This window comes from Amblyomma maculatum, chromosome 4 (genome assembly GCF_055883805.1).
Source record: "Amblyomma maculatum isolate TAMU_Amacu chromosome 4, ASM5588380v1, whole genome shotgun sequence".
NCBI lineage: Eukaryota > Metazoa > Arthropoda > Arachnida > Ixodida > Ixodidae > Amblyomma > Amblyomma maculatum.
The window spans coordinates 205439882-205467160 of record NC_139347.1 but is presented as its reverse complement, the minus strand read 5'-3'; the positions used below and the strand labels follow the sequence as shown (position 1 = coordinate 205467160).

Below are 27279 nucleotides of genomic sequence, written 5' to 3'. Positions count from 1 at the left end.
TGCGCAGATAACCAGTATCAGAATTTGGAGGCCTATATAATGCGCCTAGAATAAAAGTGTGGTCATGGTAGGTTATCTTCAGAAACAGGCTTTCATGGTTTTCAATCTGGTCTAGAAGTGTAGCCACAATGTTCCGTTTAAGTACTACTGCGACACCTCCTCCACGTGACCCTCGATCACGTCTGAAAACCGAGTATGAAGGAGGAAAGATGCAGCCATCACTAATATCATGGTGTAACCAGGTCTCAGTTATGACGGCCACCTGCGGACTGTGCGCAAGTAAAGTTATTTCAAGTGCCTCAGTTTTATTAAATATGCTCTGGGCATTTGTATTTAGAATGATGAACTGAGAAGGACGGTGACATTCCGAGGTAATGCGTCAATCTGAGGCCTCAGAGCCCGGTGGAGGACGTGAATAAAGCTGAATCCGTTCGCTTGTAGCATCATTCCATATGTAAGTCTTATTATCAACTGTCAGTTTGTCATTTACGAGCTTTACTTTGAGACCATTTTTTCGCTCTGTTTTGGTAGATTCCCATAGTAGCTTACGCTTTCTTAAGGTTTCTTTAGAATAGTCATTCGTGATGAAATATTATGACCCCTTTAATTTGCTCACGTTTGCAAATACATTTTGCTTCTCTACGTAGTCCTGGAAATAAAGAATTATCGGGCGATCTTTATCGCTCTTTTTTCCAAGCCTGTGAATACGAGCCACAGAGGATGTTTGCACGCCCAACTTTTCCTGAAATATATCGATGAAAACTTTATCTTTGAGGCTTTTTTCATTTTCATTTTCGTCTTCAGGAATTCTATGTACAATCAGATTGGAGCGACGGCTACGATCTTCGATATCAGTAACCTTCCTCTGTTGCATGTCAAATGACTGGTGGATGGATTTCACGTGCTGTTCGATAGGCGTTATCCGGTCTATACTGATTGCGAAATTGGTGACACTCTGTTCAACTCGCTCGAGTCTGGCAGACAGAGAGTTAAGGGATATGTCCAGTTTATTTTGGAAATTTTTTAGATCACACAGATCCTTTTGGATTTGAATTTGCGTTTCTATGATTTTATCGAACATGTCTTGAACGTTGGGCCCCGGATTGGTTTCTATGTCTCCACTCAGAAGAAGTTTGCATACGAAAAAGCACTCATACGCCATGGAAACACAACGCTTTGGGCACGGTAGGACCAATAACATCAGATCGTCACTACGGCAAGAATAGCAACCAACCTGTACAAACAAGAGAGGTGGCATGTTCAGAGCCAGGTCCTTGCGCGGTCCGCCGTGCCCAGTGAAGGCGAAGCGGTGAAGCTCTTCCTTTATAGTTGCAGCAGATGGTGACATCACACCCCAACCAACGTGGCCGGCAGGGGGATAGCTGAGTCTAGGTGCGTCATGTTCACAGGCGGAGAAGATAGTTGATAGCGGCGGCAATGGTTCTCTGTTGCATGCATCGAAGTTTATGCCGGTGAAACCGAAGAACAAGGCCTGTACAAACAAGAGAGGTGGCATGTTCAGAGCCAGGTGCTTGCACGGTCCGCCGTGCCCAGTCGCCGTGCCCAGCATGTAGAGTGAGGTGCTAGGGCCCGCAAAGTACAGCACAGCTGATTTCCTTGCATTGAAGGCTAGCCCCAGTTTTCCGAGATGTTCGGCGGAGATGGAGACAAGCTTCTGCAGCTGTGCTTCCTCCGCGGCTAGAAGCACAATGTCATCGGCAAATACCAGGCCCGGTAGTGTCCAGGACTCTGGAATGCCATTGTGCAAGTACGGAAGGGCAAATCCGACGCCAGAGCGGATCAAGTGGTGTTCGAGCTCTGCTGTGTAGAGCATGTACAAGATCGGCGACATTGGGCATCCTTGCTTCAGTCCTACCCGTACGGGGACAGGGTCGGAGCAGGCATCGGCGAAGTATCCCACCACGGTGTTGTCGCTATATAGGCGCTGTAGCAGTTCAATCCATCTTGCTGGCAACCCGGTAGTAGCCATTCGATGGAGTAGATGCTCGTGGGAAACACTATCATACGCCCTACTTACGTCCAGGAAGCATGCCACAAGCCCTCGATTTTCTTTGCGCGCTATTTCAATACATTGCGTCAGTACAAAGATGTTGTTTTCCAGGCGACGACCCTGTCGGAACCCATTTTGCAGCTCCGAAAGCAGGCCCTTAGCCTCGGCCCATGATACTATCCAGATCTTCAGTACCTGGGCGAACACCCTGTAGAATACACTAGAGATGTTCAGCGGCCTGTAGTCCCTGATGGAACCTCGATCCCTGCCTTTTTTTGGGAGAAGGCATACCTTGCCACGGAGCCAGTCCTCGGGGATAGGGTCGCCGGCGATGATTCCAGTGTATAATTCAGCAAGCTGTTCGCGGGCCTCCTTGCCAAGACATTTAATCAACCCAGCGGGAATGCCGTCCAGTCCTCGAGCTGTGTTAACCCCCATGTGGGCGATGGCGCGTTCAAGTGCATTAGTTGTCACCGACCGGGAGTTGAGATCTGAAGTATCGCCGTCGCACGATGTTGGTGCACGTGTCTCAGCCCCAGTGTCGGATTCTTCCCGGTGATCAGCCTGTCCGTATACTGAGTGAAGGTGGTCTGTGAGATGTTGTGTTAGCTCAGTGACCACTGAGTTTTGAGTAGGGTGGCGCCGCCTCGTGGTGGCCAACGGCGGCTCTGCCTATGTTGCAGCGTATATCTCGCAGGCTTTCTACGTCGATTCGTGCTTCTTTTTGCCCCTTCGTAGCGTGAAAAGAGTCGTCATGTATCATGGACATCATTGTGAACCAGCAGCAGCCTATTTGATAAAAAAAAAAAAAGCGCTGCAGCTGCCTTCCGGCGAAATGTTCAAAGCATGCGGCATTGATCTTGCCGTGTACCATCTGTCCCGAAACATCGTCACCGCTGCTATTTTCGCTTGCGTCGTATGGTGCCACGGACAAGTTAACAATTTCATTCTTCAAATTTACAGCTTTCTTTCAAGCCGCACGAAATGGGACTACAATGTGATTGGTACGGGCGGTCATGTGCATGCATGCACTGGTTATAGAAACACCGTTTGCTCTAAGCTGGCCTTTCCGTCAGCTCAGAGCTGAGATATATAGAGTACAGCTATATACGCGTGCTTATTTGTGATCGAGAGCGAAACCGCCCGTTATGCTGCTGTTTTCGTCAGCTGTGTAAGTAAGAACTGCACGTGCGTACGTCAAGCAACGAAGGTGAGGACGATAAACTAGAGTTTACTTAAAACGTTTGCTATCTCGTTGAAAGCAGCCATTCACTTTCAAGAGAAAACTGTAATAGACGTCATTTGGGGCATGTTTATAATTACTACGCAGCCGACAATAGCATTTTGGTCATGCACCGCGTGTCCTTGATCTGATGGAGTGCTTAATTTTAATATGCCACTGCCCTCAACAGGCAAGACCTCTGGCTCTAGTGCTGCAAGCACATAAATCAAAGGTTATTAGCAGTTGAGCAGTGAAACGAGATCAGCGTGCCTTCTGATATCTGCACCTAACGATGAACACAAGTGCCTGCCGCGGTATAATTCAAACGTTTCTGCAGTCCCAGCTTCAGCTTTCTGTGGGACTTTCCAGTATGTGGACTGTATTTCCAAACATAACGAGTGTGATTTATCAGCTAAACGATGCATAAAAAGCAAAAAGCAGCTTAGGATCAAGTTACAAACTCGCATGCATGCATTGAACACAAACCCCAACGGCCCATACACGGCTGGCTCAAGGTGCCCATCAGAAGGATTGTTTGTGCCTCAGAGGGGATGTTTACGCTGCCTATCCATGTTGCGGTTTCGGGTATTTATTTGATTCAGCTCAGCTGTGTGTAAAGCTTTCGTAGAGCTCCACGAATTCGCGCGACACGCACCTGGCGCATTGACTGGCAGCGCGCCGAGACTTCACCTCCATATAATGCCTGACGTTGGATTATTTATTCTTTTTTTACATTGTGACAGCCCGAAAAGAATTTTCATCGCCTTAAATTCGTTGTAATTCATAACAGAAATTAAAGCGGTGGATCCATGCTGACTCTATGCATTCGAATGCAGCGCCGGGGATTTGTACTACCCAGCAGACGCCTGGGGGGTGCTTTTTAGCATAGTTTTCGCAGCGCCCCCTGGGCAGCGCAAGGCTGTCGAAATTTCCGGAAAACTGAACCATGATTTTTTTTATCTAGGCTCATGGAATGAAATCTCGTGAGATCTGTCATATTCCGCAAGATTCTACGAGATATGTTCTTGTCCAGTGTACCTGCCATCTGCAATCCCACAATTAAATGCACGCCAAGGAACGCCACGCAACTGGATCGATGGTGTACCATGCAAACTCGCGCTTGCCGGAGAAAGTGTGACAGATACTGCACCTTTCTTTTCCTGTAAACTAGTTATAGGTAGCACCACAACGAACGTCGATAAGGCAAACGATGAGAAGCAAGTGATAAAAGAGCAAGGCTAGGCTTTCGCCATTCTCCTCGTAGGAGACATCTAAGAGACCCTCCAATTTTTTTTTTTTTTTTGCAATGAATGTGTAGCCAGTAATTGCATACACGTCAATTTCTTATAAGCACAATAGTTCTCATGCTACGTTGCAGTTAGTAAATATGAAATAAATGAACACAAATGTGTGGGATGCATCAGCAGGTAGTAAATCAAACATCAGTTATATTTATGTACCTCTGTTTTTTCTGCCATATGGTGCAGCTATGTAATGCTGACAAATGCACTGTTGTAAAGCACAGCAATGACATGGACAGTTTTGTAACTTAATATATGTCATTGCAGCTCCTGGAACTGAAGCTCTGTCATGGTAGAGCCTACTGTCCAGACTGTAGATTGTGCTTCACAACCTTAAGAATTAATGCTTCATTGTTGTTTCCATGTTTACACATCATGTTCAAGCTTGCTGTGACATATTCCACTTGTAAGAAAATACTTAAACTGCTCTTCAGAAAAATTCTGTTGTCAGAAGTATGTTCACGTATTCAGAAGTATGTGTAAGTTATTCTACTGTTTGGAGTAAGGGAGATAAAGCGTGAAATTTTAATGGAAAGCCAGGCACAGTGCGGAGTAAACGGGGTCTCAAGGTTGAAAATTGGAGTCCTCGAGCGTGGTCACAAAGGTCTTGTGTACTACATGTGACACATTTGTGTTTGAGTGGCCGCAGTCTAGATCTGAAGTCTGTACTCCATCTCCACTCAACCCCGTACAGGCCTGGCCGAGCTGGCTCACCGGGAGTACCAAGCTGGGGACTATGAGAACGCTGAACGCCACTGCATGCAACTTTGGCGGCAGGACCCTTCAAATACCGGCGTACTCCTGCTTCTGAGTTCCATACACTTCCAGTGTCGCCGGCTGGACAAGTAAGCCTCCTGTCGTGCTGTGTCGTGATGCAGTCATCCGGTAACCTGTTCTGTGTAACTGTCGCGCAATGTCAACACAGTGGTCCATTTTAATCTCTCCTGCCTGCGGTAAGAGTAGTAATTTTTGTGTGGTACAGTAAATGTACTTCTCTCTTTAACAGGGCATGCTCGATACTTACGTGTATTGCATCATTTTTTTCAGGTGGAATTTTTTTTTGATTGGTCTTGACCTCAGTGAACATGTTTTTTTGAAAAAAGGCTTAAGAAAAATAAATTTACCTACAAAATTTGGAGAAAGTGCAGGTAAAGTTATATAACAATGTCAGTTTTTCTTTATGGTGCAATTATTACAATACCTTCACAAAGGATCTGTACAATGTGTCACTAAATTTCACGATTATGTCAAACAAGGTCTTTCAGTATTGACTGCTATTCTTTTTGATGTTTAATCTTGATTGTTTAATTCAGTAATAACCAAGATTTGTATTTTGTGCATGCTACATTAGAACAGCGCACTTTTCCAAGCTGTTTTTGGCTTCAGTGCTTCTCTCTAGTTTTTTTTTGGGTGTTTGCATGTTTCTACACACTAGTTCTGTAAGAGAGTTAAAAGGAAGAGAAAAATGAAGTTGGTTTGCATCGATAGAATGCCAGCTCCTAATAGCAGAAACATTACTCTTACTGAAAACTAATATCTTGCAGGGGAGACAAACACGAACAAAAATATGGTTATTGCTGCCACTGCCCATTCTAGCAAATACAAAAACGTGCATGCAAGGGATCCCCGAGGCTTTCTAATGTGCGTTACATTTACACATCTGAATTGTTAAGCAAGTTTTGTTTTGAAACTGCATGCGCACATATATATCGCCACGAAGAGAGCAAAATGAAATGTTGGAAAGCAAAGAAAATCTGCTCTTGGCAGCGCCACAGGCGGTCAGTTTTGTTTTGGTGCTTGGCAATCACAGCTATGCTCTTTGCATGACCACGTGGTTTCACTTTGGTGTGCCTCATTTTACAAGTGAAGAGCTGCAGGGGAAGTAAATGCCTCTGCAAGCGTTTTCTGTTCAAAAATCTGCTACGGAATTCATACAGATTGGGTGTATTAGTTGATTGTGCAGGATAAACCTGTACCAAACCAGGTAGAGCTGTCGTACAGGCGGATGCTGGAAAACGAGTATAAAATTAAAATGGCATGAGTATTTAATAAAAAATAATAACAAAAAGTGAGCACATAAATATAACCGTATCAAACAAAGTATCCAAACAAGGACCTTGATCTTTTAGAGCTGTGCCCGAGTGCCTTAACTGTTGCGCTATGCCAGTCCATGAGATCCTGTGCATTATTATTACTTGTGTAGTGCGACTGCGTTTTGAAGCATGAAATGCGTTCAGCACCTATTGTCAGTGGCCTTGAGGTGATGTAGAGCCATAACAGAGAGCTGTCATTCAAGCACCAAATGAGACTTAATGCGATGGGTTTTCTGCCCACGTAAGGACCAGCATACGACTCTAGGTACTGCCCAAACAAGTTACAAAAATCATTGTCTCCAATTTCTTCTGAATGTTCATTGAGATATAACTCACACTGTGCATTTAAAATACTCTGAATTTCAAATTGTAATTTCTGATTACACACTGCAAAAGGCAGATACATGGCACCATACACTTTGTTGGGTGTCAGGGGCCTTTCAGAGAGGGCTGCTCAAGGGTAAGAGGGGAGCTGCATGGTGAGAGAAGCGCTGCGAGATTTCCATGCAATTTGCAAGTACGGCGCACTGTCTCATGCTCAAAACTATTTCATGCTTATATCTGCTGTCTAATATGGGAGAGGCAGTAATTTTTAAAAATATCTTTTTCAAGCGCAGAAATTTGCATCGAGTTACGATAGCCCCCTAATCTTGCTGAATCTTTCATCTGGCTGTTGGGCGTTGTCACCGTTGTTCCGCATCTATATTAAGGATTGAAGGTTGCCGATGTATTACAAAATATTTCATTTTCTCAATGTTTGTGGTTCGGTTGGGGTCTCTGTACACATACACAGAGCTCTCTGGTGCATCAGTTTGTGCACACTCATACTTCAGCTTCATGCGCGCCCTGCGAAGCAGCAACGCTGACAACTTTCGAGTAATCCACTTAAGGTGTAAACACCCAAGTCAGCGTTGAACACATAGAGTTTCCTACTCTTACCTAGAGGGAAAGCTATGCTGCCATCTATGGGAGTTTACATGGAGTTTCCTGACGACCAGTTCAGCCACCATGGGCGCCCAAAGCATTGTGGGCCGAAGACCTACCAAGTGCAGAACTACTACTTTTGGCCAAAAATAATGCAAAGATAAACATTGTTCTACAGTTAAAAATGTCCTAACAGTCAATATTGTGACTATGTGACTATAGATTGCGAAAAGAGCGAAACAGCATGCCAGTGTGAAATTTGTCTAATATAAGCGATAACGCTTTCTCCTATTGGCTAAGTATTGAGCAGCACGGATAACAATATTTCGCACTACTTAATTGGCACACTTCGAAAGGAAAAAAAACGTTCTGGAAATATTTATGCTTGCTCAATCACTTAGTTTTTTTATTGGCATTTCGGAAAAGAGAAACCTTTTTTTTGTCGTCGTCTGCTTTTGTGACTTCGCTACTATGGAATTTGCGGTCTATGTTCGTACCTCGAGATGATGATGAAAAGGAAACATGGAAGTAACACCACTCTGTATTCTCAAAAGAGTGCAACTGTCCTGCACCAAGTAGGAAACTGGCCCATGACTGTTAGTGTGCCCATAGTAGCTGAAGTGCAGCGCCCTCAGCATTCTCTCTAGGTAAGAGTAAGAAACTCTATGGTTGAACAGAGGCAGCGTGGTTGGTTCTTGCAGTAGAACGTCACTATAGTAAACTAGGGTATAGCAAGAACTTCTGTATAGTAAAGTGAAACTGAAGCCTCACTTTGTTATCTATAGACAGCTGCACATTTTTTTCCTCTTTATAGTAAAGACATTTTCGATAAAAATTGGTCATAGTAAAGTGTGCCTGGCTGCAGGTACAGTGAAACCTCGTTATAACAAACAGTTAAAAAATTGGAATATAGTTCGCTCTGTTCATAGTTCGTAATATAAAATTTCATAGAAAATACATGCAAGAGCAGCAAAATTCAATCAGAGAAGGCACAGCAACTCGAAGGGTGCCTACTCGGGTCACGTCCATTTATTTACGCGCAAAGAATTGCGTTATCGTGGCCTGCTTTTTTGTGTTGATCGCATTCCGTATCACGCCCTGTTCCACAGTTTGCAAACACTCAACAAGAGCAAACCCACTGCTCTCAATATGTACTGCAGTGGTGGCGCAGTAAATCCAATGCAGCAAGCGCTTCTTGTGAAGTCGGAATATATTCATTGTCTCCAGGGTCAGCGCGAGCTTCATCTGCGGGATGTTCAGAAACTTCCACAGCGATTTCGGCGTCCGTCAGTACAGCCGTGGTCCGTGCGATGTCGTCGTCACCTACAAAGTCCTCTACAGTCATTGTTGCGGGCCTGTCAACAACAAAACACGAAAAATCGTTCCTCATCGAGCTCGCAGAGCTCTGCTTTGTTGGAATCGTCCCCATCGTCACTTGATGCACGGGCCTCTGCTGGAGCAAAACCTGCATGCCGAAAGCAGTTGGCAATCGTTTCGCCTTTCACGCTGTCCCACGCCGCTTTACTGCTCCCAGCAAGTCGATCTTCAAGTCCTGCTTCATAAGAAGCTTCACGAGAACAGTCTCAGTTTCCTCTTGTAAACTGCGTTGAAGGCCCTGATTTTATATTGAGCTTGGTCTTTAACGTCAGTGCTGCTCTTTTTTTCACGTTCACCGCCATCACAGCACAACCTTGACAGCACTACGCACACCCGCGCACCACACTCGACACGACCACTGACGGCAGCCTCCGCCCAACGGCGATGCCGCTGCTAATACTAAAACGAAAAAACGCGAAAGACTCAAAAACCAAAAAGGCAAAAGCAACATTCGATCGCGCCGCTGCTGAAGCGGCGCTGTCAGCAATTGTGAGATGCGAACGATTTTTTATGGCCTCCGAGGTTACCCCCACCCGCCTGTTCCTGCTGGCAGGGGTAATCTCGGAGGCCATAAATTTCTTTGGCTGTCAACTCCCAATGCCGTCGTGGCATTTGTGGCGCTGTCAGCGTTTGCGAGGTAGTCCTGAACGTTTGCTGCGCCGCACAACACACGTGTAGTGCAAAGAAGCCTACCTCCTGCTATTAAAGTGAGGTTAGTGCTTGCCGTCGCGAAGTTTGTAATATCCGTTTTATGCCGAACCGCGTTCGCTATGGGAAGTTAAAAATACATGTGTTTGACAAAAATATTTCGGAAGAGTTCGATATATTCAATAATTCGTTATATGCCTGTTCGTTATATCGAGGTTTGACTGTATATACTTCATATAAAACGGACATCACCGCACACGTGCTACCTACGGTCGCGAGGCAATTTTTTTTTTTAGAAAAATGCCACTGAAATGGCTTTACCACCATGCTCGTCAACCCTGAAGATAAGCCTACAACATAAACTTTGGAGCCGTGAGGGAAAGCATACTGCATGTAAAAAAAAAAAAAAAAGCAGAGCTTTTGGATCATACCAGTTGGGAAACTCCGGTTTAAAAAGTGACCGGTTTTAGTACGCACTTTTCAGGTGCCTTTGAATTGTCATGTCATCTAGAGCCGGTAATAGAAGCTTCCTGTTATAGCCGTCATTATCTTCTAGAAATCACTCTTTTTCTGTCTTCTTTTTGACATTAATTATCTCTACGTCTGTTGTGTCTTACAATGCTTCCTACTGCAACTATTGAGCATATTTTATTTTCCCAGCAGTTGTGCATTCATCAGCAATCTGAAAGTTTGCAATTTAAATACTATTGATGGCCGCGGGCGCTGCCACTGCTCTAGACACCCGAATTTTGACCTGTCAAAACTGTCATTTTTCTTATACACGGGCCCTATGGGAAGTTTTACGACTGTTAATATTAAAGAACTCTGATAAGAGGCATCCTTCTGTAAGATGCACCTCAATTTACCTTATTAGGGCAAGGGAACTTGACTAAATGCTTGTGCAACCATTGTAAGGCACACTGTGCTCGTGAGCGTGCTCCTTGTGCGATATGGTAGGAAAAAAATGTGGCATCAGTCATGCCCAAAAATACTCTCGCATAGGCAGAGCAGCAAAATTTATTTTACTCTGAGCTTGCAAAGGCTTCACCTTTGGACTCTGTGGCAAAAGTTTTGGCAATTTATGGCAGCACTTATAATTGCTCTTCTGATCGCCATGTGTGGGTGCAGTACACATAAATGGAAAACAGACATGCACCAAACATAGTGGCAGCTGGAAAAAAGTGATTCCCAGCTTGTTTAGATGGGCAAGGAGTGCAGATATCTTTTGACATTTCACATTCTGTTTTTTTGCGCAAAAAACACGACACAAAAGAAATGAGGTAGACAGGACAAGCGCTTACTAGTAAGCGCTTGTCCTGTTAGTTGTTAGTAAGCGCTTTTCCTGTCTACCTCGTTTCTTTTGTGTCGTGTTTTTTGCGCAAAAAAAACAATGCTTAGGCACCAACTAGCCTGCAAAAGCGTACTCGCAAGTTACATTTCACATTACTAATTCTTGGGGCCTGCGAAATGTCCATAGGTTCGGTAATCACCGGAGTTGCTATCGCTGCCCTTGCATGACGCAAACATTGCGCAATTGCACAATATGACGAGCATACGAGGCACACTGTTGTTTGGGACGCACTAGCAAAATGTCTGTAAAAAAAAAAAAAGGGAGCTGGCCCTATTTTTCGAAAATGCAAAGCATTTACTTACTATGCGCCCATTACTTGCCCGACGTCACGTGTAACAATGGAAGAGATTTGTCCATCTATCACTGAATAAAGCGATAGGTTGACTAATCTATCAAGTGCCTCCGCCCTTTGAAGCAGGTGGCGGCACATGCTACCAGGCCGCTGCTGCTAATATTTTGCACTCATTCCTGCCTTGATTTTAGCAACCATATAAGCTGTATTTGGTTATCTGTACCTGTCAACAGTCTATTTTTTCTTCGCAGTCCTTAAACTAAAACTTGATTTTTGTAGGTGCAACGTCATCTGGCGGAGTCGTGGAACCTCGAGCTCGTCCGCGAAAGGGCCTCGAGTGTCCCCTCTTTACAGTTATGTTACACAGTGGTGAAGGGACTGTCATGCGAAGTTAACAAACTGCTGAGAAAAAAAATTCAGGCTTGTTGCTCTTGCTAACAGTAGACAGATGACTTCTACTAATCTAGTGCCTTTCCTTAACTCATTGACATGAATAGTATTTAACATTAATGTTAGTTTGGAAAATACTTTACGGATATAGAATATCTTGCTTTGTGTTGTCAATAGCCCCGTAAAACTTTCTCGCCCCCTTCTTCCTGCCAAGGCATTAAGGCCTGGCAATGTCTGGAAACCATAGCAAGGCGTCAGTGTAAAAGCTTTTATGGGTGGGTTTAGCCAGCCCGGACATAAGGTGCGAGTTTTGGGACGGTCTACACATAACTCGCCAAACTTTCAGGTCGGCCAACTTTTCCACGTTGGCCATCAAGCAGAATCCTTTGCTGGCCGAGGCCTATTCAAACCTGGGCAACGTCTACAAGGAGCGAGGCCAGCTATCAGACGCACTGGAGAACTACCGGCACGCAGTGCGGCTCAAACCCGACTTCATAGACGGCTACATCAACTTGGCAGCAGCCCTAGTTGCTGCTGGGGACATGGAGCAGGCTGTGCAGGCTTATGTGTCGGCACTCCAGTATAACCCAGTGAGTTGCTTGACAGAGTTGCTTGGGAAGCATGCCCCTTGAGCATGGGTATCTTACCAGCCTGCGCATTCTGTCTTGTTGTTTCAGGATTTGTACTGCGTTCGCAGTGATCTGGGGAACTTGCTGAAAGCCTTAGGTAGACTAGATGAAGCCAAGGTAAGTTCGCCGCATTCAGTTGGCTGCTTGCAACACTATTGTATGGCTGCTTGATGTTTGTTTTATAGATTCTCAACAGCTTGCTAACTGGATAGCATTGGGTAGCTTCCTCAGCAGGAGGACCACTGAAGGGTTGCCACAGAAAGTTAGGCTCTCTCCCGCAGGCGTGTGGCGCAGCATTTAGGTTTCTTTTTTTCACCTCTTGGTTGCCAGTAAAGCGGCAGTTTGTCCTTTCTTCGACGGCATCACTTCTGGCCTTCACTGGCATGGTTGCGGTGACTCAAAGAAAGGACCCAGCGTGCTTTGCCAGTGCATCAATTGGCTGCAGTAGTTTTTCCAGTTCTCTCCTTGATGTCTCTCTCTCTGTCACCTGGCAAAGCGCGGAAACCGCGCTAGCTCTGCACCAGTGGGGGCCTCCAAGATGTCCCCGTGGGAGCGGCAGCAACAAGCAGCAGCAGCAGCAGTGCGATGCGGCAGCGATGCAGCGGCGCGTGCATGTGCGCATGTCTTCAGGAGCGTCCGACGGCCCCGCGCACAGGAGCAGCTGCTCTGCTGACCCGGAGCACGGTGTTTTGGCGCGACGGGCAGCAGCCTAAGCGGTGGCACCTGTGGCGACGCGCAATGGAGCGGCAGCGCGCAGTGCACCAGCAAATGGCTGGGAGGGAGCCTCACTTTGGGCACTTTGATTGAAATTCCTTCTGCGGAGGTAGTGCACCCGGCAGGCAGTCTGCTAGACTAATCTTCCTCTCTCTCTTTTCTCTCTTGCATTCCTTCGGGAAAAAAAAAAAACCAACAGCTTTTTCTTGCTTTGTAAAGCTTGGTTAAACTTCATTGCGGCATTCAAGCAAAAGCATTGAGAGGCAGGAAGTTAGGGTAGCGCTAGCATGTGCTCCCACCTCTGGCGAGAGTATGTGGCCCCTGCCCTTGAAAGAACAAGTGGTGCAAAGGAAGACGAAGGTGGAAGGGGAAGAGGCAGGATGGCACAGCATCCTCTTGAGCCTCCTCCCGTTTTGCCCACATTTTCATTTGCACTGTTTGTTCTTTCTTTTGCAGGTGGGTCAGCTAGCCTGTCTTGTGCATCCGCAATTGTCAGAGCAGTGTCTTCTTTGTGTGCGAAGCTGAACTTGCACCCAGCTTGGCTAGTGGTGGACGAGGTGAGCCCAGCTCCCATCGTCCCCTGGTCCCTGGCAGCCAAGCACTGGGAGAGGGTGCCTGCCAGGCGCCCCCTCTTTCCCCCCAACCCCTCTTCCCCTTGTGGGAGCTCCACTAATGTGACCTTTTTTCTCTTTTCTTTCTAAGCAACTCGTTTGGGGTGTAGCGTTGGTAGCGCAGCGAGCGGCCACGTGACGGTCACGGTAAAACCGTGGGTGGAAGACTGCGGCAGCCCCCCCAGCATCCCTGCAGTGGTAACCCGGCAGCGTGCCCGGTCAGTCTGCCCCTGACGCCGGGTTTGCCCCCCTTTCTTTGGCTTCTCTGTGGTCCCCGCTGAAGGTGGCCGAGGCCCGCATGGCCTCCTTGCGCTCTTCCCGGGTTGTGTTTTGTTCTTCCTGGGGAGAGGGGAGGAGGTGCTGTGGCGGGCCCTGCCCCTTCTCCATGCGCGCTGCGGCAGCTATTGGCGGCGTCCCCAAGCGGCGCGGCAGCAAGCTTGTGCGTCCCACCCTACCCCTTCCCTCTACTCCTCCACCTGCGCGAGCGCACTGCTGCGGTTGTGTGCAGCACAAATATGTAGGCACCTGCTACGCCCACACTCTGCAGTTCTTGCCCGTTGATGTGTGTGTCTTTGGGGGCTGTCGGGGCTGCAACAGGCCTGCTACCTAAAGGCCATCGAGACATGCCCAACGTTTGCCGTGGCCTGGAGCAATCTAGGCTGCGTATTCAATGCCCAAGGGGAGATATGGCTGGCTATTCATCATTTTGAAAAGGTGAGCCGCTTCTCTCTGCCACTGTGTCAAGAAAGGGGCAGTTGTACAGTAGAACCCTGCATAGTAAACTCGGATATAGTAAAAACTCTGATATAGTAAAGTGAAACTGAAGTCCCAGTTTATCTCCCATAGACAACTGTACATTTTTCCCTCTTTATAGTAAAGATGTTTTCAGTAAAAATCGATTATAGTAAAGTTCGCATGGCCACTCCTACGATATGACATCGCCGTGCATGCTACCAAGAATCGCGAGGCAAAGATTTTCTGCAATTGAAAATGGAAAAATAACACCGAGTGTTCCTTTAAATTGCTTTACCACCATGCTTAGCAGCATCCAGGAAAAGCATACTTTACGGAGGCCTTAGAGCCGTGAGGGAAAGCACGCAGCGCATAGGAAAAAAAAAAGTAAAACCGTCTACAAACATGGAAAGGAGGCGGCATGGTCCGTTCAGAAAGGAAAGGAGAGTAGAGATCTGGAGAGATCTGTGCCGCCTGCAGCGATGGTGGTCATTGGCCGCATATCAACCAACCGACCGATCGCGGTTTCGTGGCGTTTTGGACAGCGGTAGGGGTTTTGTCTGTGCCTCCATACGTGTGGTCCTTCCGCTGCTCCCAAAATGTTTGTTCAAGTGCCGTTCAAATTTGTCTTGCGCAGCAGTCTCGCATGTGATGCAAGCTACTTGTAAAGGAATACTGCTGCTAGCACGTCGAACCATAAAGGATGCCGGGGAGGCGCCGACTATTTTTGAGCACTTAGCTTTGACGTTGCTAACAGTGTGCACACTACAAAGCATTGATTGCAGTGTAAAAAATCATTGACGCACTGCTCTCGCCTAAAAAGTAGGCAGCCATTGCCCAATTTTCTGCCAAATAAATTTAAATTAAAGGCGTAACCACACAGCAGCGTTTTTTCAGTGTCTCATCCTGTCTGTGTCTATGGGCAATGTCGCCTGGTGCACGCAGGAGAAGGTTGCCAAACGCATGACTGCATTCAAACTTGTGTTTGCAAGCTGAGGCTTGGAGGACGGATGCTGGAAGTCTGAAAAATTCTCCCCCGTCCATAGCTGAAGTCGTCCTGTTCAGCAGCAACTGGAACCCGCTGTGGAGGGAAAGGGTAGGCAAGGGGAACAAAGGCAATGTCAAGTGCTGGGATAAAAGATGAGCTCTTGCCTTCATGTAAACAAGTTGTCAACACTGCTTAAACCGGAAAATGATGCCAGTGCGTGGCTTGGTAGTGGTGTCGCTGGTAGCCAATGCTGACGCAGCACCGAAGAAACACTGCCATATGATTCATTGTATACTGTGGGGCCAGTTGGTCGGACATAGTGCAGTGAAAAACGTAGCGTTAAGACAGGAGAGGACAGGACAGAGCTGACACATTCAAACTTGCGTTTGAAAAACTAGAGAAGCCCTTACCATCAAAAAAATGTTATGGTAAGGTTTTCTCTAGTTTTTCCTTCCTCGAAGGCGGTACACAGTGTAAAGTTTTAATGATTTCTTGTGTGCATGGCGCTATCAGAGCCTAAGAACCAATATTTGCAGGGGTTTTTGTGACCTTATCTGAACTTCAGTGACATCGAGAAAAGGCAAACATTTTGCACAATTGGAAGTGATGTCAGCGTGTGTGGCAAACGTGACCTAGCACTGAAACTAACTGAATATCAACCCTCCAATATCTGCTGGTGATCAGTGTGGACTGTGCTTTGAGCAAAACTACCAATTTTGGAAGCTAGTAAGTGTGCTGCTGCAATGTTTGTGTAAAAGGGCCCTTTGGACACTTTCTAAATGTTCTGTCACAAAAAAATCCGATTTTTGATTTTGCTTTGTTATATAAGTGCATAGCGAGCAAAGGGCACAGGGGCAAGATGAACTGCTTTCACTAGCTATGCTGCTGAGCCTTGATGTGTGCTATTGCAGGCAGTGGCCCTGGACCCAAATTTTCTGGATGCCTATATCAACCTGGGCAATGTGTTGAAAGAGGCCCGCATCTTTGACCGGGCAGTGGCTGCCTATCTGCGCGCACTCAACCTGAGTCCCAACAATGCTGTGGTGCACGGGAATCTGGCCTGCGTCTACTATGAACAAGGCCTCATTGACCTGGCAGTGGACACGTACAGGTACCTACATTGTGTTCTGCTATGCACCTGTGTGATGGATTCTAACATTTCTTTTAGCATAAAATGTAGGCAATCAAATGAAATCTTTTGTTAAGCCCTATAAACCAAACAAGTGAAATCACCCTCCATCTTTATACGTCCACTAAATGTTGCTGACAGTGTACCTATTTTTATGATGCATATTCATCCATGATGTCACAAATATCAAAGAAAGCAAATAGAAAGAAGCTGCTTAACATGAGGATTATACAGTCGAATCCACTTATAACAATATTCAAGTGCCACGAAATTCCCATTCTTATAACCGATAATTGTTATAAACGGTTTGCACGAAAAAAAGCATAACTGCAGAGAGGGGTCACGGGCGGCAAGTTACATGCGAGCTCCGCAGAGACATCGTTTTGGTGGCCCCAAAACGGGTCTTGTAAAAAATGGAAGAAGGTTGTCGCTGCTGCCCCTAAACTTGAGAAATCCCGAAGTAATGCTGGGGTGAAGAGAGAGAGAGACGAAACTTTTATTTAAAAGCAGAGGAAATTTGGGCACGCAGAGCATCTCGCCACGTACATCTCACTGGCTTGCACGAGAAAACCCCATGTTCGTTAACCTTGCTTGCCTCACGCGAAGCGTGTCGACATCCTTCTCCATGGCGTCTAGGTACACCACGTAGTGCAGCAGAAGGTCCCTCGCGAAAACAAAGCCCCAGAGGGACTGAATCAACTCCAGGACCTCTTGCGAGAACAACGTTAAGGCAGCCTCCCCTACTGAGTCATCATCGCTGTCGTCGCCGTCACTGTCGTCGTCAGGCGCCTTGTCGAACGCGTTTGTGCCCACTGTCAAGCGAGGACTTTTCTTTGTCAAACTTCTCAGCTGAGCGGATGATTGTCGACACCGTCGGTTGCGATAGAGCATACTCCTTCACAATACTGCACTTCGTCTCCAAATCGATAACTGTGCGCTTTCTTTTCACCGGCAACGTCGTCCAATAATCAGAAAATCGATCAGCCATCTTCCGTTTCGGCGGTGATTCAAACGAGACAAAGAAACTGTGTGGCCAGGAACGACTTCGACGCAATCAACTTGCACAAACAACCAAATCCGTCTGCAGAACTGCGCAAATGAGGGGCGAGCGGGTGAGGGAGCAGATCAGTGGATTCCGTTGGCGAAGTCCATTTGTGTTCGTTGTGTTGTGTTGGTCATTGAAGTCCATTTGTGTTTCAGGGGGGGGGGGGGGGGGGGGGGCTGGAGATTTGTTTGGCTTTACAGTGCAGAGAAGGCCAGAAAACAGGTTCTATTGTATGAGCATGCGGCAGGGAGGGTGCAGCAGCTGGAATTCCTTTTTTTTTTTTTTTCTTTTCAAGGATTTGACATTCCACTACCTTTTGGCAGGAGAACTCAGGAGCCAGACTTCATTGTTGTAACCGATAATGTGGCAAGGGGGCATTGTAGTAAGCAGGTTATTTTACCATAGAAAACATACAAAAGTGGACAGTACAGCAGGTTTTCATTGTTGTAACCAATACAGTCGAACCCGGTTATATTGAACCCGGATATATAGAATTTTGGTTATATCAAACTCGCGGAATATCTCCTTGAAAATCCCATGTAAAAGTATAGGAAAGCCGCGTCATATATCGAACTCGATTTCGCCGGTCGTTAGATATATCGAACTCCGCATCACGCACTGGAAAGTGTGCCTTCCCCAAAGACTATCGCATCACCCTTGGCCGTTTTCCGCGTGACGTTTTCAAGCCACGCGCGGAAGGAATGAGAGGGGACAGTTCTGGACAGCGCCGCGCCCATTCCCCAAAGGAGCGCGCATCTGCAGTTATCGTTTCCCGCTCGCCAACACATGACGTTTGCAAGCCATGTGTGTGGGTGTGCCCATTCTTTTGCCAAGCTCTCTCCTTCAGCACGCGCTACGCATGCGTCAAGCCAGCTCAGCCCGTTTTCAGACAGACGTGGAATGCTTCCTCCAGCGTGTGTTGCGAACCCTCTGCGTGCGGCGGCTGACGTGGCTATGGCGCCTGCGGACGTTAAGAAGCGGTAGCTCTCTCTGCTTTTTTTTTTTTTTTTTGCGAGAGTCATTCTTATCGTTGTGCTGTACGCGCGACGTAGCGTAAGATATGGCTTCTGTGGACGTTAAGAAGCGGCAGGCTTTATTTATTTTTTTATTTTTTTTTTTGGCAGGAGCCGTTTATCTTTGCATGTATGAATCAACGGAAGCACGCCGTCAGCTACTGCGATCATGACGCCCGCCCCAAGTGCAGCATGATAAATCGAACCAGGCTTGTGCAATCGAGCCATCACGGGCACTCTGCCAAGTTCGCTTCCCGCCACCGGAGGAGCTATAAAAAGATAAACCCCGCCCTGACGTTATCGCTGCGCAACATCTTGGCACGCTGCCAAGAAATGAGCTGTGGATGCGACAACCGAAACGGAGTGACGCGCGCCATCGACATGCAAGCGAAAACGCTCGCGATTTTCTGCCGCATCGACACAGAAACCTTGTTTTGAGCTGCCGCGGTGGCTCGAGCAGCCAGCGGGACGCAGTTCCAACAAGTTGGAAATTTTTCGCTCTGTCTCTGCCGCTCGTCGCTGAGATCGCTCAATCGCTTGCATGTGAGCGAGCTGGCCTTAACGCATTTTATTTTTTTCAAATTCTCGGGTGCAAAATTGGAGAGTGGGTTCATTATGCGAGTGGGTTGATTATGTGGCAAATACGGTATCGTTTTTTCACATCATAAGTGCCGTCACAAGCCAATTTCTGTATATCGAATTATCGATATATCGAACTTTTTCGCGATCCCCTTCGAGTTCGATATATCCGGGTTCGACTGTATATTGTTGAAACCAGTATCGTTATAAGTGGACTAGACTGTACCCAGGCGCCAAGTCTTCTGCGCATGTCCAGCATCCTGTTCACTGACGCATAGGGGCGACATATGACAGGCACTTAGATAAACATGAGCAAGGTGTTGGAGGGGCTCTTACAGCAGTAGTGGAGGCGTTGCTTTGCGTGCTTATGTGGCACTGTCTTGCATCAGTATGTATGCTTTCTTGCCTCACCTACTGGCCTCATGCTGTTGAACCAGCTAATTTTCTCGCTGCCTCATATGGTATTGTGGAGCCTACTGCAACATTAGCGGTACATTTTTTTTTCCTCGCCAACAGCCATATCATCATGTCTGATGTTCCATCTTGCGATGTTCCATCTTGGAAAGCCCGACTCTTCAGCTCTTTGTCCCACCCCTCCCTTCCTTCTCTGCCAGCTAGCAAGCGCACAAAAAAGGAATATCCGCAGGACGGCAGCACGAAGCAGCCAATGAATACCGCGCCCCGATTGGCTCTGCGCCGCGACGTGTTGCTAGGCGCCTCCTCATTGGCTGATGCCGCGGCAATAATGGCAGCCAGCGCAAGGAGCGTCTGCTTTGTCCGCCGCTGGAAAGCAAATCTTTTTCTTGCGTTTCGATTCTTCGACCACGTGCAATGGATCAGCGAACGTTCGAAAAGAAGTTCCGGACAAAGTATGCTTACGGGAAGCGAAAACGCAAGCCTGTTACAGCAAGGAAGAAGCGGCAATCATCAACAGGTGGTTCTACCGAGCCGAGCGTCCGTTCGGAGTCGGCGGAGTACGCGCCCAACGTGCTACGCGATCTCTCTCCCAATGTGCTGTGCGATCTCATGCCGAGTTGGGCACCAGCCAGCGATTGTGAGAACAACCAACAACGTGCTGCGCTGTCGAGGCACGGGTGCAATGTTACTTCACCAGCGACGATCGACATGCCAGTGAGCGTCGCCGCACACGTGCGTCTCGCTGTGCACGGACGTGCCACTGCAAGTTCGTCGGGTGAGGCACCAGCCAGCGAAGGTGAGACGGGCCACGATTTCTCGCCGTTGAGCCGTGGGCGCAATTCGCCAGTGAGGATCGACGCGCCAGTGAATGTCACCGTATGCGAGCGTCCCGGCACAAGCTCGTCGAGCAAAGTTGTCTTGCAACAGTCATCACCGCCTGACTGCAGAGCAGTGGAGACACGTTTCCACGATGTGTTTTTCAACTCCAAAATGTGTCCACAGCCGACAACCGCGAGTGAAGGCAATCCTATGCCATCGACGAGTTACGGTGTTCGCAGGCGCACGCTCGCTTTCGCGGACGCTCCGGCGGCCGAGCCATCGACGAGTTACGGCGATCGCGGGTGCAAGCTCGCTTCCACGGACTCGCCGGTGGCCGATCATCGCAGTGACGAATATTCATCCAGTGAACGTCGCACTATTCAAGCTCACCTCAGAACACGATTTGTGTCCGCGGAAACAGCAAAGGTGCAAGCATCGAGTGTTTGCGAATCGCTTCGTGCGGTTTCAGCTACGGAGCGCAAGTTTGCGCTGACTGACTCAAGAGAAGATGCCATTTCCGCACCTCCAGAAGAGGAATTTATGCTTGTGCAAGTAGCAGCCTTGAACTTGCTGATTAGTTCCATGCTTTGCCCAATTTGTCACCAGCCTGGCCTAACAGTGCATCGGGAAACTAAATTAGGGCTAGCTGTGAAGATGGTACTTTCGTGTATTTCCTGTGGTGCCCTCCAATCTGAATGGTCTTCACAAAGGCAGAGTGGTTCTAGAGCCTTTGATATCAACATCAGATCAATTCAAGCGATAAAGAGCATTGGTAAAGGACCAACTGCTCTCAATGACTTCTGGGCCACCATGAATGTTTCACATAGAGGATTACACCACAAAACATATGAGGAGCATCTAAAAAAAAGCTTTCAAGCCTGCTGCAGAAGCAGCTGCAAACAACATCTTTGCAGATGCTGTAGAGGCAGCAAGAAAAGTGTACACAGAAATGGAAACTACCTTTTCAAAGAATATTACAGTCGTGTACGATGGCACGTGGCTGACAGTGGCCACAGTTCTCACACTGGCGTAGGCTGTGTAATTGAGTTTCATACAGGGCTTGTGTTAGACTGTGTGGTTCTCTCGAACTTCTGCCTTGGGTGCAGCAGACAGCCAGCTGAAAGTGACCCCACTTATGCTGAGTGGAAGCAACAGCACCAGTGCCAGAAAAACACTGATGTGAATTCTGGACGAATGGAGGTGGAGGCTGGACTGCAGCTGTTCAGGCGCTCTTTGAGCAAGAATGATCTCCGGTACACAAACATAGTCTGTGATGGGGACAGCCGCATGTTCCGCACTCTGTGTGACGAAGAAGTTTATGGTTTTGTGCAGCTCTCCAAAGAGGACTGCATAAATCACGTGAAAAAACGGATGGGTGCTGCACTTCGCTCCCTGGTCAGCAAGGCTAAAAAAGGAGAGCCACTAGGTGGAAAGGGGGGCCTGACACAGCAGCTGATGAAAAAACTGACTGACTACTATGGCCTCGCTCTGCGGAACCACTCAGAAGTTGAAGAAATGCAAAGGGCAGTAATGTCGACCTATTATCATGTGACGTCGACGGATGGTGAGCCCCATCATGAGCTGTGTCCCCCTGGCCCCCTTAGCTGGTGCAAACATTGATCAGCAGAGGCAGAAGGACAACCACCACCCCCTCACAAGTACAAGTTATCACCGAAGGTCGCTGAAGCACTTCTGCCAGTGTACCAGCGCCTCTCAGACCCTCAGTTGCTGGCCCGGTGCAGGGGAGGCAAAACTCAAAATGCGGCTGAGAGCCTCCATTCAGTGATTTGGTCACTATTATCAAAAGACCAGCATGCCTCACTGTTCGCTGTGGAAACAGCAGTGCACGAGGCGATTTTGAAGTACAACTCGGGCAATCTGAGAGCATATTCAAATCTGTGCACAACATTGGGCCTGCGCCCTGGAGCCCTTTCTCTTCAGCGGGCCGCCGAGAAAGACTCTCAGCGCATTAAGAAGGCACACAAAGCCCATCTTTTGAAAGGACAAAGGTCTAAGAAATTGCCTGCTGCCAGAGACATGAAATTTTACAGTGCAGGAGCATTTTAGACAGTGTGTGCCAGTTTGGAACTTTCGAGCTTGTTTTCTGAAAACTTCGTTTTGAACTTACCACCTTGCTTGTGGAAAGCGCAGCATCGCAATGGGTGCATGGATTTTTACCCCGTTTGTCTTGTTGTAATTGCTGAAATGTGCTTTACATCAAGACAGTCTCAGATTTGCTATTTAGGCTCACCGTTTTTTTATTACACAGTAATTAGAGCATGATACCTTCTAAACATAAAGAGAAGATGTATAATAAGTCATTTAGGAAAAGAGCAGAAAAGTTTAAAAAAATTTAAGGAGAATCTTGACCTAGACCACACTTCTTAGTAACTATTTAGAACATTTACAGACCCATAGCCCATTTTGCTGTCATGCTAGGCTTTCCACGAGCAAGCAACATGTTACCAACATATAAACAATGGTAAAATAAAAACTACTGAAGCTATCATTTTGAAACTTTATACCTTTCTGTTTGATGCTATTTCAAGCCAGCCTGCCAAATTTCATCCCTCTAAGTCAAAAAATAGTTTGCTCCGATCCCCTCATCCCCCCTTAAAGCGGTTTTTGTTCTCACCTACGGCTGGTCGTCAGTCGCACAGGTTGGAGCTCATGAGCCCCCCTGAGCGAAGTATTTACTGCGCTCAGTGTAGCTAGAAAATACAACTGCATGATGGGTCATCTAACTTCTCAGAGCTCTGAGATAGATTTATGGAATCGGCCTGTATGCAAAACTGGTAACATTGGTTTCTCGCTTAATGAGTTTTCTCGCATGGGTCTTGTTTCAGGCGTGCCATTGACCTTCAGCCAAACTTTCCCGATGCATACTGCAACCTTGCCAATGCCCTCAAGGAGAAAAGCCAGGTCACCGAGGCTGAAGACTGCTACCAGACTGCACTTCGTCTCTGCCCTACCCATGCTGACTCTCTCAACAACTTGGCAAACATAAAGCGAGAACAGGGATTTGTTGAGGAAGCCACACGTCTCTATCTCAAGGCACTCGAGGTAAGGCCTGCAAGTGGAATTGGGGCTGCTTCTACGAGCTTTCTAACTGCTTGCTAACGTCAGCTGGTACTGCTCTGTGCAGGTGTTTCCGGAATTTGCGGCCGCCCACTCCAACCTTGCAAGTGTGCTGCAGCAGCAGGGAAAGCTGTCGGAAGCCCTGCTCCATTACCGGGAGGCCATCCGAATTTCACCGACATTTGCTGATGCTTACTCCAACATGGGGAACACCTTGAAAGAGATGGGCGATGTCCAAGGGGCTCTCCAGTGCTATTCGCGTGCCATTCAGATAAACCCAGCCTTTGCTGACGCCCACTCTAACCTTGCCTCCATTCACAAGGATTCTGGTAACATACCAGAGGCAATTGCCTCATATCGGACTGCGCTGAAGTTGAAGCCCGAGTTTCCAGATGCCTATTGCAATCTGGCACATTGCCTGCAAATAGTGTGTGACTGGACAGACTACGAAGGACGCATGAAGAAGCTGGTCGCCATTGTGGCAGAGCAGCTCGAGAAGAACCGCCTGCCGTCCGTGCATCCTCATCACTCCATGCTGTATCCTCTCTCCCATGAGTTCCGCAAGGCCATTGCAGCGCGCCACGCTAATCTGTGCCTCGAAAAGATCCAGGTGCTGCACCGGGCACCTTACCAGCACCCCCGCCAGCGGCAGGGACGGCTTCGCATTGGCTACGTCAGCTCTGACTTTGGAAACCACCCCACATCACACCTCATGCAGAGTGTACCGGGCATGCATGACAAGTCCCGCGTGGAGGTCTTCTGCTATGCTCTCAGTCCAGATGATGGCACTAGCTTCCGGTCCAAGATAGCAACAGAGTCGGAGCACTTTGTAGACCTCTCTCAGATCCCATGCAATGGAAAGGCAGCTGACCGCATCCACGCCGATGGCGTCCACATTCTGGTCAACATGAACGGCTACACGAAGGGCGCTCGCAACGAGATCTTTGCCCTGCGGCCGGCCCCCGTGCAAGCAATGTGGCTAGGCTACCCTGGCACCAGTGGGGCTCCCTTCATGGACTACCTCATCACTGACCGTGTCACATCTCCGCCGCAGCTGGCTAGCCAGTACTCGGAAAAGCTGGCCTACATGCCACACACCTTCTTTGTTGGGGACCACCGTCACATGTTTCCCCACCTCATGGAACGAGCGATCATTGACTCCCGGGAATCCCGACTCAAGGGCAATGGCGAGGTGCCGGACAATGTATCCATTGTGAATGCGACAGACTTGTCTCCCATCATGGACAAGACAGAGGTGAAGAAGATCCGCGAAGTGGCCGCCGCTGAGCAGGGAGAGCGCGTCGAGGTGGTTAAAACGGTCATCGAGCTGCCTACTACGGTTCAAGCCATGATCAGCTCTGGCCAGGTGCAGGCCCAGGTGAGCGTTGTTTTCCACTTGTATACTTACCATAGCGAAAGGCTGAAGTGTAAGTTCTGCTGAAAGTACTCGAGCAGTTCAAAATTTGCATGACTAGGGATAATCTCATGCTTCTGTAAAGTCCCAAGGAGAAGATGAAGGGAGCGATGGATTTTTGAAAGGCACGCAACCACAGGAAAATAATTGATGATCGGTAAAAGCAGTTCCAACTAGTGTGGAAACCCAAATACTGTATAATACGGACCTGCTTATGAGATGTGATCTCAGGGTAACAAGAACTGGAGAAAAAGGTTTTCATCCGTATATCATGCGAGTGGAGGGAGCTCACCACAAGCGCTATTTTGTGGTCACTCCATGAGGTGAACATACTGTGTAGTGTGCCGACGCGTCCAACGGCACATTGCACAAGGAGTCAGATAGGGCTAAGCACCTTCATGTGCCAGTGCTGGTCCGCATTTTGGGGTTACCCAAATTACTTGATTCGATGCCTAAACTGCACCACAGCTTTTATGCCGATGACATTACACTATGGACATGCCGAGGTAGTGACGCAGAGATGGAGCACCGTTTACAAACAGTGCTAAATATAATTTCCACCTATATAAATGAGAGAGGGCTATCATGCTCCCTAACGAAATAGGCACTTTTCATATACAAACCTCACCGAACGTCTGGCACATCTCCCAATATTAAGCTTAATTTGGGTACAGGATCAGTTCCCACAGTCCCAAACATCCGCATACTAGGCATGTTTTTCACGACGCACGGATCTCATACTGATATAATTCAAATAATTCAAAAGCACACTCAGCAGACAATCAGGCTGACCAAACATGTGGCACACAGGAAAAAAGGCTTACGGGAATCAAACGCTTAGACTTACACAGTGTTACATTACCAGCAGAATCACATATGCACTACTATACCTCCCCTTCCTGGCGAAAGATAGGGAACACTTAGATGGCCTGATTAGGAGCAGCATGCGTGCCGCTTTACGCCTTCCTCCGAGCGCTTCTACAGAGCGCCTCTTGAGAAACTCTGTGAAGCAACAGAAACGGCACACTTAGCCAGACTTACACGAACCCCTACGGGACGAGCTCTTCTGCAGTCGCTTCACCTATCACTCGTCGGTGGAATATCCGGCACTGACCCAATCCCCACTGCCACACGATCTGCACTCCAGATACCCCCCCTCCCAAAACACATGCATCCAGAACGCGATGAAAAACGCAGGAAGGTCCGGGCCTTGGCACTGCACAGACTATGGAGAGGATCCTAATGTTGTGTACACCGGTGCCTCGCTCAGGTGCACAGGCAGTGATAGTGGCTGTTCGCAGCGACGGCTGCCCTGTCACAGCAGGAACCATTTACACCTCATCTATAACCACGGCTGAGGAGGCGGCTATCGCTCTAGCCATGTCTTCCTTGGTCGTCACCAAAATTATATGCAACTTTCAAACAGCCATCCTAAATTTTAGCTCTGGATGCATATCTCGGCCAGCCAGCGCCATACTCAGGCGCTGGACTCCAACCAGAAAGGTAACACTCATCTGCATCTGGGCTCCAGGGACTACCCGGAAACGAAGAGGCACACGCCCTCGCCCGAGATCTTACCCTCCGGGTGGGAGAGCAACACATCGCCTCCGTCGATGGGGAGTGTCTGCAAAATTTCAGTGACATTCTTGAATATTACCGCTGCAATAAACAGATATATACGCACCTCCTTACCATTGCTATCCAACATGCAATTAACTTTCTGGCAGCGGCTACAAACTCTTACACTCCCATACCCGACAGTCATGCATGGACGTTTCCCCAACCTTTTCTCTGCCTCCTGCCGACTATGCAGCAAGCCAGCTAATTTCGTTTATGTACTACTCACATGTTTTACATACCGACATCCTCCCTTTCCAGGCTGGCCCTGCAGAGTCTGGCACACCATTTGTAAGGGAGGACTTGGTTCCGTGGGCCCCTCCCATAGGCCATGAGGGGGCTTTGCATTTTAATGGCCAATAAAGTTTACACCACCACTACCTCACCTTCTCTTGCCGCCACACTTGATCAGAGAATTTCACATACTGTGCTTGAGAAGGGCAGCTTAAATTTGCCCCGGCAGTCGTGGAAGCCACATGGTTGTCCTGTTGTAAATCGCTGTGCCACATGCAGCTCGGACGCTTACGCCAGCTCGCATCTCGCACTGCGTGCAGCTTATGCTCCCAGGATGTGCTCAGACTATGGGCTCAAGCAGTCATTCAGTGTACTATATGCCGAGACTCCCTTGCGAGAGAGATCCTTCCATAGAAACTTCTTTGGCACCTACACCTTTGGTGTCCTGCATTTCTTGGAATTTCAACTGCCGAACTCCTTGTTAGTGCTGGTCATTAGTGCTGGTCGAGCACTTGCGAACCTGGCGGTAGGACATGTCCAGCATGGCTGGAGAGGCCCGTGAGAGATGAATGCAAAATGCTGAGTGCTGCTTTCGCAATCCCGACATCATGTGAGGTGTGCTCAGCCTTTTTTCAGTCGCGTGTGCATCGC

At 47.9% G+C, this 27279-nt stretch overlaps 1 protein-coding gene across 5 annotated transcripts in view; it reads left to right on the top strand.

The window, feature by feature from the left end:
- sxc (O-linked N-acetylglucosamine (GlcNAc) transferase sxc) overlaps positions 1–27279 on the top strand; it is a 42898-nt gene that overhangs the window by 5612 nt on the left and 10007 nt on the right. For 4 of the 5 annotated variants that reach the window (XM_084602949.1, XM_084602946.1, XM_084602950.1 and 1 more), the window contains exons 3-9: positions 5229–5379; positions 11956–12199; positions 12281–12355; positions 14161–14277; positions 16195–16394; positions 23132–23348; positions 23431–24741. In XM_084602949.1, coding sequence (XP_084459075.1) covers positions 5229–5379; positions 11956–12199; positions 12281–12355; positions 14161–14277; positions 16195–16394; positions 23132–23348; positions 23431–24741 — 2315 coding nt within the window. The remainder of the gene's footprint in view (positions 1–5228; positions 5380–11955; positions 12200–12280; positions 12356–14160; positions 14278–16194; positions 16395–23131; positions 23349–23430; positions 24742–27279) is intronic. The other variant, XM_084602947.1, reaches the window with a different exon arrangement.